Raw genomic sequence first — 13,040 nt, 5'->3', positions numbered from 1 at the left:
CACCAAGGCTATGTATTAACCTATAAATGCATACGTTTTAATGTAGGATAATAGTATACATGAAAATTATTATTGATTTTATTTTTCTTCCTTTTCTTTTTGTAGATTATTTCAGCCTATTATCTGATGAAATTGTCTTGACCATATTCCGATGGGTGCCAAGATTTGTTTTAGCCAAGTGTGCCAGAGTTTGCAAGCGATGGAGTCGACTTGTGTAAGAAAGCATTCAAACTGTTTCTAATATCATAAGTTTATAATTTATATGTTCATTTATAGCTATATAGGAATATTTCTACACCTGTCAATAAAGAAGGCTTGAAGGATCGTGTAAAAATGGTGCTGCTGTTCATTTGTACTCTCGGCGATTGTAGAGTTTGCACCACTGTGCTAAATGTGTTATAACATTTATCCAAAAGCTCAGGACATCACTGTCAACATTCAGTGAAAATCCTGTTTTAACTGGAACATCCCTAGCAAATTTGGCTCATAAGGTAATAGAAGTTAATAAATTTTAGAATCGGTTGAGAAAATGATATTGTTGCTAATGACTTTGGGAAAGTTTTCTTTAAGAAAAAATGTTTGGTGAGATGGTGTAATTTATGTTTTAATAATTATATTGGGTTTAGTGACCCCTGGAAAATAATTTAAGATTTAAAAATTTAATGAAACTTATTATAAAATAAAGAGCTCTTCAAAACCTCTTCAGGCAACTTGCATTTTTTTAAGATATTTGTTTCTTCTGTGCACTCTCCAGGAATAGTTCTAATTTGTCTTCATCTGTACGTTTGTCAGAAAGAGAATCATATTTAAGTTTTAACAAGCTTAAACATCTTTTGATTTAGATTAGGCAGGGGCCTGTTGGTAATCTTTGCATAAGGGCCTAAATATCCTAGCTACACCACTGAGGGGATATATGTGTGTACTGGTGGTGTAGCTTTGGACTTAAATGAAACTAAATGAACCCCAATATGGCCACCATGGTGGATATCTTGAAAATATGGTTCTATACTCCTAAATGAATGGCTTTGTGTACATGGGGTTGTCACCTATATACTTCTGATATCTAGTTATTCCTTAAAATGGTGCCAGTTTACATCCAGTTTGGCTGTCATGTTGGCCATCTTAAAAATCTTGTTGACACAAATCCCGTAGAATGGGTGATGATTGTGCCATAGGGCTTAAAATGTACTAAATGAAAATAGTGCCAAACTGACCTTCATTATGTGCACTACAGCTCAACTAATTTGAAAATTTTGTTATCTTTAAAGAATATCAGAGATGGTTTCAGCACTTAGCAATTAAAAGGAAGAAATTTTTCTTACCTTGAATACCTGGAAATTATGCTTGCCCAGGAGAGTGTCAGTCCCTTTGAGGGCATCTCGATTATTTTAGAAACCTTTTTCTGTGTGATGAATTTTTCCCTTCCCTCTTCCTCCTCTTCACAGCTGCTTCTTGAAAATTGGATTACAGTAGATAATACAAAGCCCCAACAGGCCCTACAGAGACATCTTGTATAATTATTTTTAAATACTACACTATAGTTGCATCCTTTATGACACTGAATTTTGTCTTTTACATCCTTAGTATTTAATACAGTGCAGTCCTTTTGTTTGATATTGTGCTACATAGTAATGTAGGACAGTGGCCTCTTTCATGCAAATCTGGTTCTGATAAAAATCTGTTATTATTATATTTTGTTTTTACAGGCTAGATGAGTCTCTATGGCGAAGATTGGATCTCTCTAACAGGACTTTAATGCCAGGTGTTTTGGGACATGTTCTAGGTCGCGGTGTCTCAATACTTCGGTTAGCTAAAGCTGAGGTATGTTTACAAAATGTTGGTTACATTTTTCTTTATTGTGCTCTTCAGTAAAAAAAATTCCAAGCTCTTGATAGGGGTTTTTATTTAATGCATACTTCTGCATTTTGACATGCGAGTTCATATTTGACCCATATTGATGCATGTACATTCTCAGGTCTACCAATCTATACAATTTGATCCTAAGTCTTATGGAAATGACCCTTAAATTAAGGACTTTTGGAATAAAAGCAAAAATTGCAGAAATATGTAAACTCCAGCTAGTAGAATGTCGTTGTTTGAGTCAGATCTCGGTTTCATAGTAGATTCGTTGGAGTTGGTCAGGCACCCAGACTAACTTTACAGGATGCTTTAAACTGCACATATTTTTTCATGCAAAATATCTGCAATATCAATTTGTTGCTTATAGTAGTCTCTAAAGGACTAACAGTACTAATTCAGCTCCATAGTAAATGTAAGAAATTAAAAATTCAATAACTTTAAATTTCTGTTTTCTTCTGATCAAGCCTATATTTATTTCTGTTGACAAATCCTTGATGCAAGCTTCTCTGTTGAGAAGAAAACCTCATAATCCATGGCATTTTCCAGATCTACATGTGCTTGAAACATGCGCCAAAGGGTCTGGTGCTAATTCAGTAATGAAATTTTGAAACTCAGATCTGTAACAGGACTGATACTCCATCAATGAAACATAGCTTTTCCTCTTTTCAGTTACAACTAGGATTAACTATCAGAAGATTTGTTTTACTAGAGTTTTGCTTTTATTATCAACCAATCCTAGCCAGTCTAACCCATGTATGCTCTGTATTTTCTTCACTTATTTCTAGTTCTCATTCTTCCATATTATTAGTACCAATAGTTCTACAAATGGCACCTGACAAGTGACAGGTCTCTTAAAAGTTTTAATAGACAGCACAGAAGAATGAAATGGAATATTAAGATTCTTGGGTGCAAAAAGCAAGAGGGGCAAAAATTACTTCTATTGGACATCATGTGTTGATTGAGTATGACTCATGGCATGAGAAATGATTGCCATTGCCATATGAAATTTTTATATATAAAAAAAAGACGAGAATTTTGTCAGGTTGAGAGATGGCAAGAAGCTATTGAACTCCATAGGGTTTAGAACTGCAGTTTGTGAAGCTATACTGGAGGTAGTTTGGATGTTAGGGTCTGCATTTCACCCTATACCCCAGGTTGACTAGAAAATGTAACCATATGCTAATCTTTCACATTCTTGCTGTTTGAAGACCCATACCTATGCACCTGTTGTTTGTTCTACTGATTACTCCTAACAAATTGCATTGACACCAGATCTGCATGTGCATTATTTGGTGGCAGGTCTCGGTCTTTACAGTTTTGCTTTTGGAGTCCAACTTATAAGTTAGGATATATATTAGTTATCTCGTAAAAATGTGAGTAACAATGTAAAAGTACGAATAGAAATGTTTTTTTTCTTCTTTTTGATTTAGGTGCTGGGACCAGTATTTACAGGGGTCACAAGTATTATAAATTGCACAAGGTACGTCTAAGTTCAACATAATTTCTTTCTTTATAAATAGATGCTGTATATTTTGCCCATTGATTGGCAGCTTATATTTAATCGTGTCTCTTTTGTTAGTGAAAATATAAGATAGCTTCACAGGAACTTATGCTTCAGTCAGAACTGAATTTATAAAGCAACACACCGACACTAATGTCAGCGTATGTGAATAGTTTCAGCACATCAGCTGATTTAAGCTAATTCTATGTATTAAAAATTTTGCATAATTATCGAATAAGAAAACGGATTTATGTCATTCATTTTTCATTTTTCTCTTATCACTAGATTTCACGACTGATGAATTTATATTCCATATGAATATTTAAACTGAATGATTGAGTTATTTTCATAGTCTGGTTCATTTTGGGTGTAAAATGGAAAAAAAACCCACATTTTAATAGACACTCTCTTAGAAGCAAAAGTTTCATATATAATTTATTACAATCAAAAATTAAATGCCGAGATACCACTAGTGTTTGTTCGCTATGTTGAAAAACATTTGGACAATTTCTAAATGGGTATACCATGAAAAATTGATTTGTATAGTTTGCAAATACATTTTTTCTGATTCATCTACAGTCTCTCACAAACAGAATCAAATTGTATGGTCTTTTGAAGGCCATAAACCTTTGGAATAAATGGTTGAGCACATGTTTGAATTCTATGCAATGTGATTTGTAGATAGCCTTTTGAAAAATTAAATTAAAAGAGTAAACACATAATGTATAATCTTGCGTATGTGCTGGAGTAATTCTGGGAGTGGTTCAGTGACAGGCTGGTGTAATTCGAATACTCATTACTACAGTTAGATGAGGCATAAAGTATAGTTGCACCGAATATCACAGGTACAGTCAGAGGTTTTGTCAAGTTCTGAATAAACCTAGGTGTATGTGATTTTGTCCTTTAAGAGCTCAGCCTAGTTTTTGTCACCATACTGGCTTTATGTGCCTGTACCCATATGTCATATCATGTAGTAGTCTGTAACATCAGTGGCAGCTATGAAAGCCTGAATGGATAGTGATAATATGTATATTGTCCACAATTGGAAACAGTTAGGATTATTAAAAGTACAATACTGTAGTGTCATAAATTTTCACAGGGTAACAGTTTTCATGGATTTTGTGCTTGCCCTTAACCTTGAATTTAAAGACCCAATGAAAAATTAGAATTATATGATAAAGATGTCCTGTCATATTTGCTGTGTTTCATTCATAGAGATCAACTTTGCTATTTGATAAATCATTGTTATTTCCGTAATATTAAAAGTGTTTGCTTTGACAGCATGTTTTAGTTTTGCCTTTCTATCAAAAGATATATAAAGCAAGTTATATCGTTTAAATACACACATATTATTACATCCTAGGGGCTTAAAGTATATAGCAATTTCCATGGTCTATGGATTAACAAGGAAGATAATTTAATCTAACAATGCTGTAGCTAAATATGCTGTGACTAGAATATGATTCCAGGCTTTCAGCAAATCATGTAGTTATTTGAAAGATTTCATTTGTAGTCAACAGCTGCAGTTCCAGTTTTAACCAATCTCAAACTGGAGAGTCTGACCTTTCCCATAATAAAAAAGGTTTTCGTTCATCAAATTTGTCAAGCTGTCTAGCCTTTTTACATGCCTGCCATAAGGACGGATGTATTATGATGTCCAGCTGTCTAGCCTTTTTACATGCCTGCCATAAGGGTACATTGGCCTTGAGTTTTGTGAATGAAAATAGTACTGTGTATTATACATGTACTCATTGGTAGTAAAAAAATATGTTATTATTTAAGTGACTTTTATAAAAACTAAAAATGGTTAAAACAATAAACATGTTATATATAACAATACCAGACCTATTTATCCTTACAGATTCTTAGTTATTTGTATGGTTGAGGCCTGAAAAATACTGCTGATTGTTTAGTCAAGACTTTGAAAAACAGCCGAATTGTCAAAAAATTGTCTTAGCATTTTGTTCTACTTCTAAATAAATCAATTCTTTTTTTTTTAAATTTGATCAGTGTCAAAGGTGTTTCTTCAATGGTTCCTGTGCAAACTGGCAAACTGTATACAGGCATCAAAGAGAGCAATTGACAGTTGTTTTTTAAACGGTGGACTAGTGTCATGCAAAAATTGGAAGAAGTTGAAAAGTCTAGTGTTTTCCATAAGTATATAAAGATTTATACAGATATTTGGCCATTTAAAAAACATCCTAACAATGAATTTCATTATGTTCACTGTAATGTGTCTGTGTGAACTGGATTTTTCTGTTGCACTTGGTGGTAGAAGTGACCTACAAAGACATGTTGAATGCATATTCCACAAGGAATGGGCCAAAATAAAAGACAAAAATAAGTCTCAGTCCTCATTCTGTTGAGCACAGTGTCTGACAGTGAGGTAATGCACATTATCTATGCTGAAGTGATGATAAGTCAGCTTTTGGCTCAGTTAAACTTGCCATTAAAAACAGCTGATCCATTCAACCAGGTTTAAAGAAAATGTTTCTGGAGAGTGTAACTGCACCAGGGAAGGTAAACTATTTAAGAATATATTTAGAAAAGATAGAGTGGTACTGGTTTTAGGAAAAGATGTTTCTTTTTTTGGTAAAAGAAACAGATTATGTATTTTATATTGTCATTAAAAATAATAACAGACCTGTCAACCATTACGATTTTGCCTAAGTCTTACAAAAATTACCCATAAAATACAGAGTTACAGCATAAAAGCAAAAACTACGGAAAATAATCGTTGCTGAAAAATCCAGATAATTGGTTTATCTGTGTTTGATTTAGATCCTGGTTTCATATCAGGATTAGTGAAAATAGTCAGGGAACCAGACTAACTTTACAGCCGCATCTCATGCTTTAAACTGCACCTATTTGTTCATGTGAAGCATGTGGATGATCAAACTGTTGATTATATAATTTTTTTAAAAATGGTGTCGAGCTAGCGATGCATGTTTAAGACAAAAGGGAAAATAACCCTCTTGAAAAGTGTTAATAATCAACACAGAAGAATAAAAACGAATATTCAGATTCTTGTGAATAAAAGCTGGAAGGGACACAATTACGTTTATTGGACATCACATGCCATTTGAATATGTCTCTTGGTAGGAGATATGATTGCTGTTATCATGTGAAAATGGAAAAAGAATTTCCAAGAATTACGGTAACTTGAGAGAAAGCAACAAGCCATTGAGCTCTATAGGGTTTGGAACTAAAGTTTGTGCAACTGTATTAGGGGTGAATAAAGTCTATGTGTACTTTACAAGCTTTTCATTTGAACATATAGTTTATCGCTGCATATTTCGGATACTGAACTTTTATGTTTCCTGACTTCACAGGAATTGGCAGGTCTGTAATATATTTCTGGATAAAGTTTTTTGTTGAACTATTAGTTATATATCTATAATTATGACAGCTGTCAAAAACTACAGGCAGTCTGCTTTGGACTACAGATGGGGCTGGGAAAGAGTAAACAGGTCTGTAATATCTATATGGTAGTTGGTGGCCATAATTTCCACTCACTGCCTTAAGTCAATATGTTGTGAAATAACATGGATAGAGAGTCCAGCATTCTCAAAGCCACACATATTTAGGTCCAATCCTTCACACATTTTCATGTGAGCCACAATTATATATTCTGCATCAATCAGCTTTATTGACAGTCTTTTCAGTAAAGTCTGTTGTTTGAAGTTGGTTCGTGCTTGAGGCAGGCTAAATCAATTTAGTAGCATCTTGGCAAATTGACTGACTACAGACACATCAACAGGGCTTACGTTAAATTGATATTTTATAGAGTCCCGAGGACCTCCACATTTGAATTTTATGTGGTCCTTACAAGATGTTAATGGTTCCCACTTTATAGTTTCTGCAGTAAGTTGTGTGCGTGTTTGTGAGAGAGAGAGGGAGGGAGGGTCTCACTAGAATTTTGGTGAAAATAGGAGTTTCACCAGCAAAAATTGCAGTCCCCCCTCACAAGCATGTTGGGTATACATGAAGTGGATAAATATCCATGATAATGCCAAGAATAAAGAGACACAAATCCTTGTCAGTTTTAGTTATTTGTAATTCTTTAAATATTTATGTATTAAAATTTATATCCTTTCAGCCGACTTGGGAACATGCTACTCAAGGCCATTATTTCAACAGTAATATGTCGCACGCTCCAAAACAAAAATATCAGGCGAAGCATCTTAATTACAGAAATGAATATTTGTGGCTTTAAATTTAAATTTTGCAGAAAGCACTTGTGTACTCATTCCCAAGTGCTGTATTTTGTTACTCTCATTTTCTTCTTTTAACACATTAACCCCTGAATGTTTTTGTCATTTTTGCCTGAAATTCGAGTAGGAAACACATTTTTAAAGCTATTTCTGAATACATCCTAATACATCAAATTCAAGGTGATTTTCCAATAACCTAATGCCTAGTTGTGTTAGAAACATCATTTTTCATTGGCTATTTGGCTCACACATGATCAGAAGGGTAAAAGTTGGAGCCTTTTTTTTTTTTTATTTTTTTTTTTTTTTTTTTATTTTTTTTTGCTTAATGGACCCATAATTTTTATATCAAGACCACTCTTTATTCCAAATGCCCATCTTATCCTACTTTTTGCAAAGGTTCATCTGTCTGTTTGCAGTTCATACCGGTCTGCCTTAGATCTGAGACCAAAAAGTCTAAAATCTGGACACAAAATTGGATTCCGACCATGGGCAGATTTTGGGTGGGAAAAAATCAGGTTCAAAAATGAGGTTTTTCCCTCTGTATTTTGTAGTGCAACTAGATGTTCCAGATTATTTGGTATCATTATCTGTCTACCTTTCTATAATACCACCCACTTTAGTGTATCGTACATGACCTTGATGCTACAGAGCTTGGCAGTAGGCTACTACCTCCTGCCACGTAAACTCTTTGCCAAGGATTAATGTGTTAACAATGATTTTTGAATTTTTTTACAAATCGTCAAGTAATGGCTAAATTTATAATTTATGTGCAATGTTGATGCACAAGTGATTAAATATGCAAGGAATATTCCAATTTGGTGACGTCATCAAAATGCACCCATTAACACATTAACCCCTGGAGGTTTGTCATTTTTGCCTGAAATTTGAGTACGAAACACATTTTGAAAGCTATTTCTGAATATATCCTAATATATCAACTTCAAGGGGATTTTCTAATAACCTAATGCCTAGTTGTGTTAGAAACTTCGTTTTTCATTAGCTATTTGGCATGTTTTGAAGTTTGCAAAGATCCAACACTTTTTGTCGTACACCATCCACCAGTCACATTGTAAAGCATCTTGCTTATAATCTGGCACCATCTTCTATAAACCATAGACTGGTCCACTACCAAATTTTAATATGAATATAATGAATCTGAGGCTAAGATCACATTGATGAAACCTGTCTGTTTTCTTGGAAATAAACTGGGTCAAATACAGTTGTTATAAATAGAAAACAGAAATTTCTTACTCAGCAGTGATGTTTTTAAAGCAAATTCCCAAATTTAAAAGAGTGGAATTAAAGAGATGATACTAGAAATGATAAATACAACTTTTTACTGATTTTGATTTATTTTATTTTTTTATTTACCAAAATAGTGTAATCCCTATGCTGGAGAATATAAAATGTAATTTCTTGAATAAAAAGGCGTAGTGATTAAGACAAAAGCTCAATGGATGGCATGTATGTGTTTAACTCCCCAAATAATTATCCAGATATGCAAATGGCATTTTTTCCAAGTCTTAACATGAAAGCAACAAATGGTAGTAATATTTATTATCATAGAGTTTATCTTCTAATTTAATTAGAATCCTTAGAGTCATCCTGTTGAGATCACATGCACCATACTTATTTGGCTACACTTGGAAATATACAATATGCATAATTAATGAGCATGACATCAACATACAGTGTAGAAAATCCTTGAGACCTCTGTTTTGAGAAACTAAACTTTTCTGGAAGCTGGAAATCGACTTGGTCAGCAATTTTTATTGCATCCTATGGGACTCTTATGCTGGGCTTTTAATGTGTCATTTTTAATTTTATTGCATTAGGGACGCACATTTGTGCATTATCAGAAGCCCTGATTAAATGTAGCTGCCTGCTAATTGCACTGAGCTGGTGTAGCAGGTCAGGTGTTTTGGTTCACATACCAAATGATGACATTATCCAAACAGACGATGATTGAAGTTGATTATCCAAGCCAATGGTGATCAAAGTTAATTTTTACCGCTCTGAAACCAAATATGTTAACACTAGGGCTGTCAGAAAGAAAATGATTAAGTATCAGTATGAAGAGTGTTTTAATTATCAGTTTGTAGCCAAATGTTGTTACCTGGGTTGGCTCCCTTTTATGTTGAGATTTACCTCTGATGAGTGTGTGATTTGTGCCCGTACAGGCGATAGTACTGTTTAATCATTGAATCAAATATCATTTGTTGTCCTCAGATTTGTTCTTTTGTATTCTTTTTCTTGGCTAGTTGTCGATGTTAATCAATGAAATTAAATACCTAAAAACAAACTCTGACAGACAAATCCACGAATTAGTACACACAAAAGTCTTTTTTTTTTCTTCTTCAAAAGCAAAAAAAATTTGAGACCCATGAAAATAAATGGTGTTACAGAGTCATTAAATAAAATATTTTCAAGGAGATGGTGTCAAATTAACCTATACATTTTCTTCCTAGATTATCAAGAATCCAATATTTGGATCTCAGTATGGCAGGCACAACAACAAGTGTCTTGGAGGAACTTTTCTGTATATGCAAGGATTTAAGGAAATTGAGTTTGGAAAATTGTGACGTGAATGATAAGATTTGTGGGTAAGTAGAAAAGAAAAAGAAATAAACTTTACGGGTAGAAAAAGCGTAAAGGGACAAAATTCTAATAGATACTATTTAATACACTGTTATATTGTGTTGTAAAATTAGCCAAATTACATGCAGATACAAAGGACATCGTCGTATCATTTATGATATTGCATGATTATACTGTTATGGATATTTAAATCACATTTTTAGTTGTTGATTGTTATATAGATTTTTTTATTATATGCCATTGTAATGTAACATTGTATATTGGACTTGACCTTGTCCAAGATCAAGTTTCTTTTGCACTTGACATGTATTATTGAATTTAATTCAGTGTGACCCCGCTATAACACGGTAGTTGTGAGCCATAGAACCAGATCGCGTTATAGACCGAACCGTGTTATAAGCAACCAGTTCAGTTAGCTGAAGAAAATGTACCACAAAAAAAATTGTGCGGGAGGGGTGTGTAGGTAATATATTTGGGCAGTAAAATACGTGCTTCATCAGCACAGTTACCATCTTAAATTGATGCATATTAAATGAGAAATACACCTATAGTAAAAATAGAGAAGACATATATAATAGTTTACTTTATTTAGAGAACCATGAATTGGTACATGTATGTGAATCCTGTTTATATATAAATGTCTAATGTATAGCATGAATAGAGTATCAACACCATGTACTCACCCATGAACCTCATCATATACATTGATCCACAATACAAGTGATTCCATCAAAAATATGGACACACAGCTTTAAAATATTCAGTAATTTTGTAACAGGTCATATTGGTCTGAATTCAATGGAAAAACATAGCACAATCATGTATTGAATGACGAAGCACATTTACTTTTCAGTACATTCCAAGTTTGTAAAAGTTAGTTTGCGATTTAAGCCGCTGTTGGTAGCGTTCGTAAGCATAAACTTTTACCCTACAAAAAGAAAGCTTTCATGGCACAGTTAACGTGTTCCAGTCATGTTGGAAAATGCAAAAATCCATCAGATTCCATCACTTTTATTTAAGTTTGGTACTGACTTCCTTTGAAGAAAAGTTCTTTGTTGATATTGAATGATTGTAGTCGGCTTGCTTTGATGAAGGGTGCATGCGCTATTGAAGTCGAAACTAAAGGACAGCTTTGGAGAACCAAACAAATGCCCACTTTATATCGTGGCGGCAACATCAAATAATTGTATTGCATGATTGAGACTGGTATTTTTTCCATTTGCTGAGTACATTTTCATAACAATCTGTGCTTCAAAGGTAATCTGTTTCCTTTGAAATTTCAGCAAACTATTTTATCTGGATATATTTTTAAAAAAGGAATTGGCCATTGTTTGGACTATTCTAGTTACTGTCCCTCAATGCCTATTGAATAAACCAATAAGTAAGATGTAATTTTTAAAAAAAATTTAATATAAATTTGTGGTAGCAGCTTGATGCTGCCTTCCATGCATGCTCTAAAAATTAACATAGGGTCAATGGATGATAGAGACGCCGGTGTTCTGATGACAGGGATTATTACAGAAAATGTGAGTGTTCTGAAGGATTTAATTCTGAGTGAAAAGAAGAGGAATTTTACTTACCATCCACATACAAATGTCAGTCTTTGTAAATATATTAATTACTAACGAGCGGCTGAAAATCCGATGAAAGATAGATTACGAGACAATGCCTCATCTGGTTGATCTCTGTTACCAGAAATGTCAACAACAAAAAAGCGGATATTTCATAATATACAGAACTTATGCTAGATGTCATGATAAGCAGATTATGATATAACAATGCATTGTTTAGATGGTTTGTCAATATGGACAAAGATATTGTTTATGTACAAAAGATAAATTTCAGTGCATTTTATATCCAGTCTGCAGCTTCCTTTCATGGGGCCTCTGAATTTCAGTACTCCAAAGCAATGGTTGTATATAAAAGTTTGAACAGCCAACAATGTCACCAATAAATAAAAAATTGCCACATGGTATGTTTTGCAGCCAATAAAAAAAAAATCCAAGTTTGCGACATTGGCAAAGACCTACGTGATTCCAGAATAAACTTTTTATGTGTTATTTTTCGTACTTTCAAGAAGAAAAAATATTTTTTCGTGTATGAGAAAAATATATATATAATTTCAGGAGCCAAGTCACGATCGTCTTGTATTGTTCATATGCGATCTCTTCCCCAAAATGATATTAAACTTTTTACTTTTTGTTGTTGTACTTTTTAAGAAAGAATTTTTTTGTACACAAAAAAAATACATATGATATTTCGGGAGCCACACCACGATTGTGTTATATCCAAATTCGTGTTATAATGGAGCACGCTATAGCGGGGTCACACTGTACATAGATAAAAATACTCTCTATTGGTATGGGTTTCATTTTAGGATCATTATGAATAGAAGTATACATGTTCATTTGGTTCTGGGTCTAAGTTATTGAAACTCTCTTGGTATAACTCACATATTTCAGGTTCTGTATTATACCTTTAGTAACAGACCTTCTGATTATAACCAACATTTTATCTTGTCAACATTTAGAAACCTTCCAGAATGAAACTTTCCATTATGCAATAGTTTTTATTAGAAAATGCTATTTGTGACCTGAGGTCAAGTAAAGTACTATATAACCTGATTACTGTTCCTTCAAATTATTTAATTCAAGTGAATTTTTTCTGGAAATACAGAGTACTCTAATAAAAATAAGATTTGTGGACAGACATTCACTGGGATTTATAGTAAATTCAAACCTGAAATATATTGCTGTGTGTCAACAAAAGACTTGGTACAACCCACAATACAGGCCACCACAGACACATCAACACTTTCAGCATTGGATTTAATTTTATTCAGAACTGTTATTATTAAGATTTGTGTC

At 33.5% G+C, this 13,040-nt stretch overlaps 1 protein-coding gene across 1 annotated transcript in view; it reads left to right on the top strand.

Annotated features, from left to right (window-relative positions):
• Positions 1-13,040, top strand: part of LOC149806793 (S-phase kinase-associated protein 2-like) — a 43,632-nt gene that overhangs the window by 10,887 nt on the left and 19,705 nt on the right. The window contains exons 4-7 of the mRNA XM_089964390.1: positions 106-214; positions 1,707-1,821; positions 3,291-3,340; positions 10,044-10,178. Coding sequence (XP_089820516.1) covers positions 106-214; positions 1,707-1,821; positions 3,291-3,340; positions 10,044-10,178 — 409 coding nt within the window. The remainder of the gene's footprint in view (positions 1-105; positions 215-1,706; positions 1,822-3,290; positions 3,341-10,043; positions 10,179-13,040) is intronic.

This window comes from Sinohyriopsis cumingii, chromosome 1, assembly GCF_028554795.1.
Source record: "Sinohyriopsis cumingii isolate HCF-2022 chromosome 1, ASM2855479v2, whole genome shotgun sequence".
Taxonomy (NCBI): domain Eukaryota; kingdom Metazoa; phylum Mollusca; class Bivalvia; order Unionida; family Unionidae; genus Sinohyriopsis; species Sinohyriopsis cumingii.
This window is presented reverse-complemented; position numbering and strand designations above follow the sequence as displayed.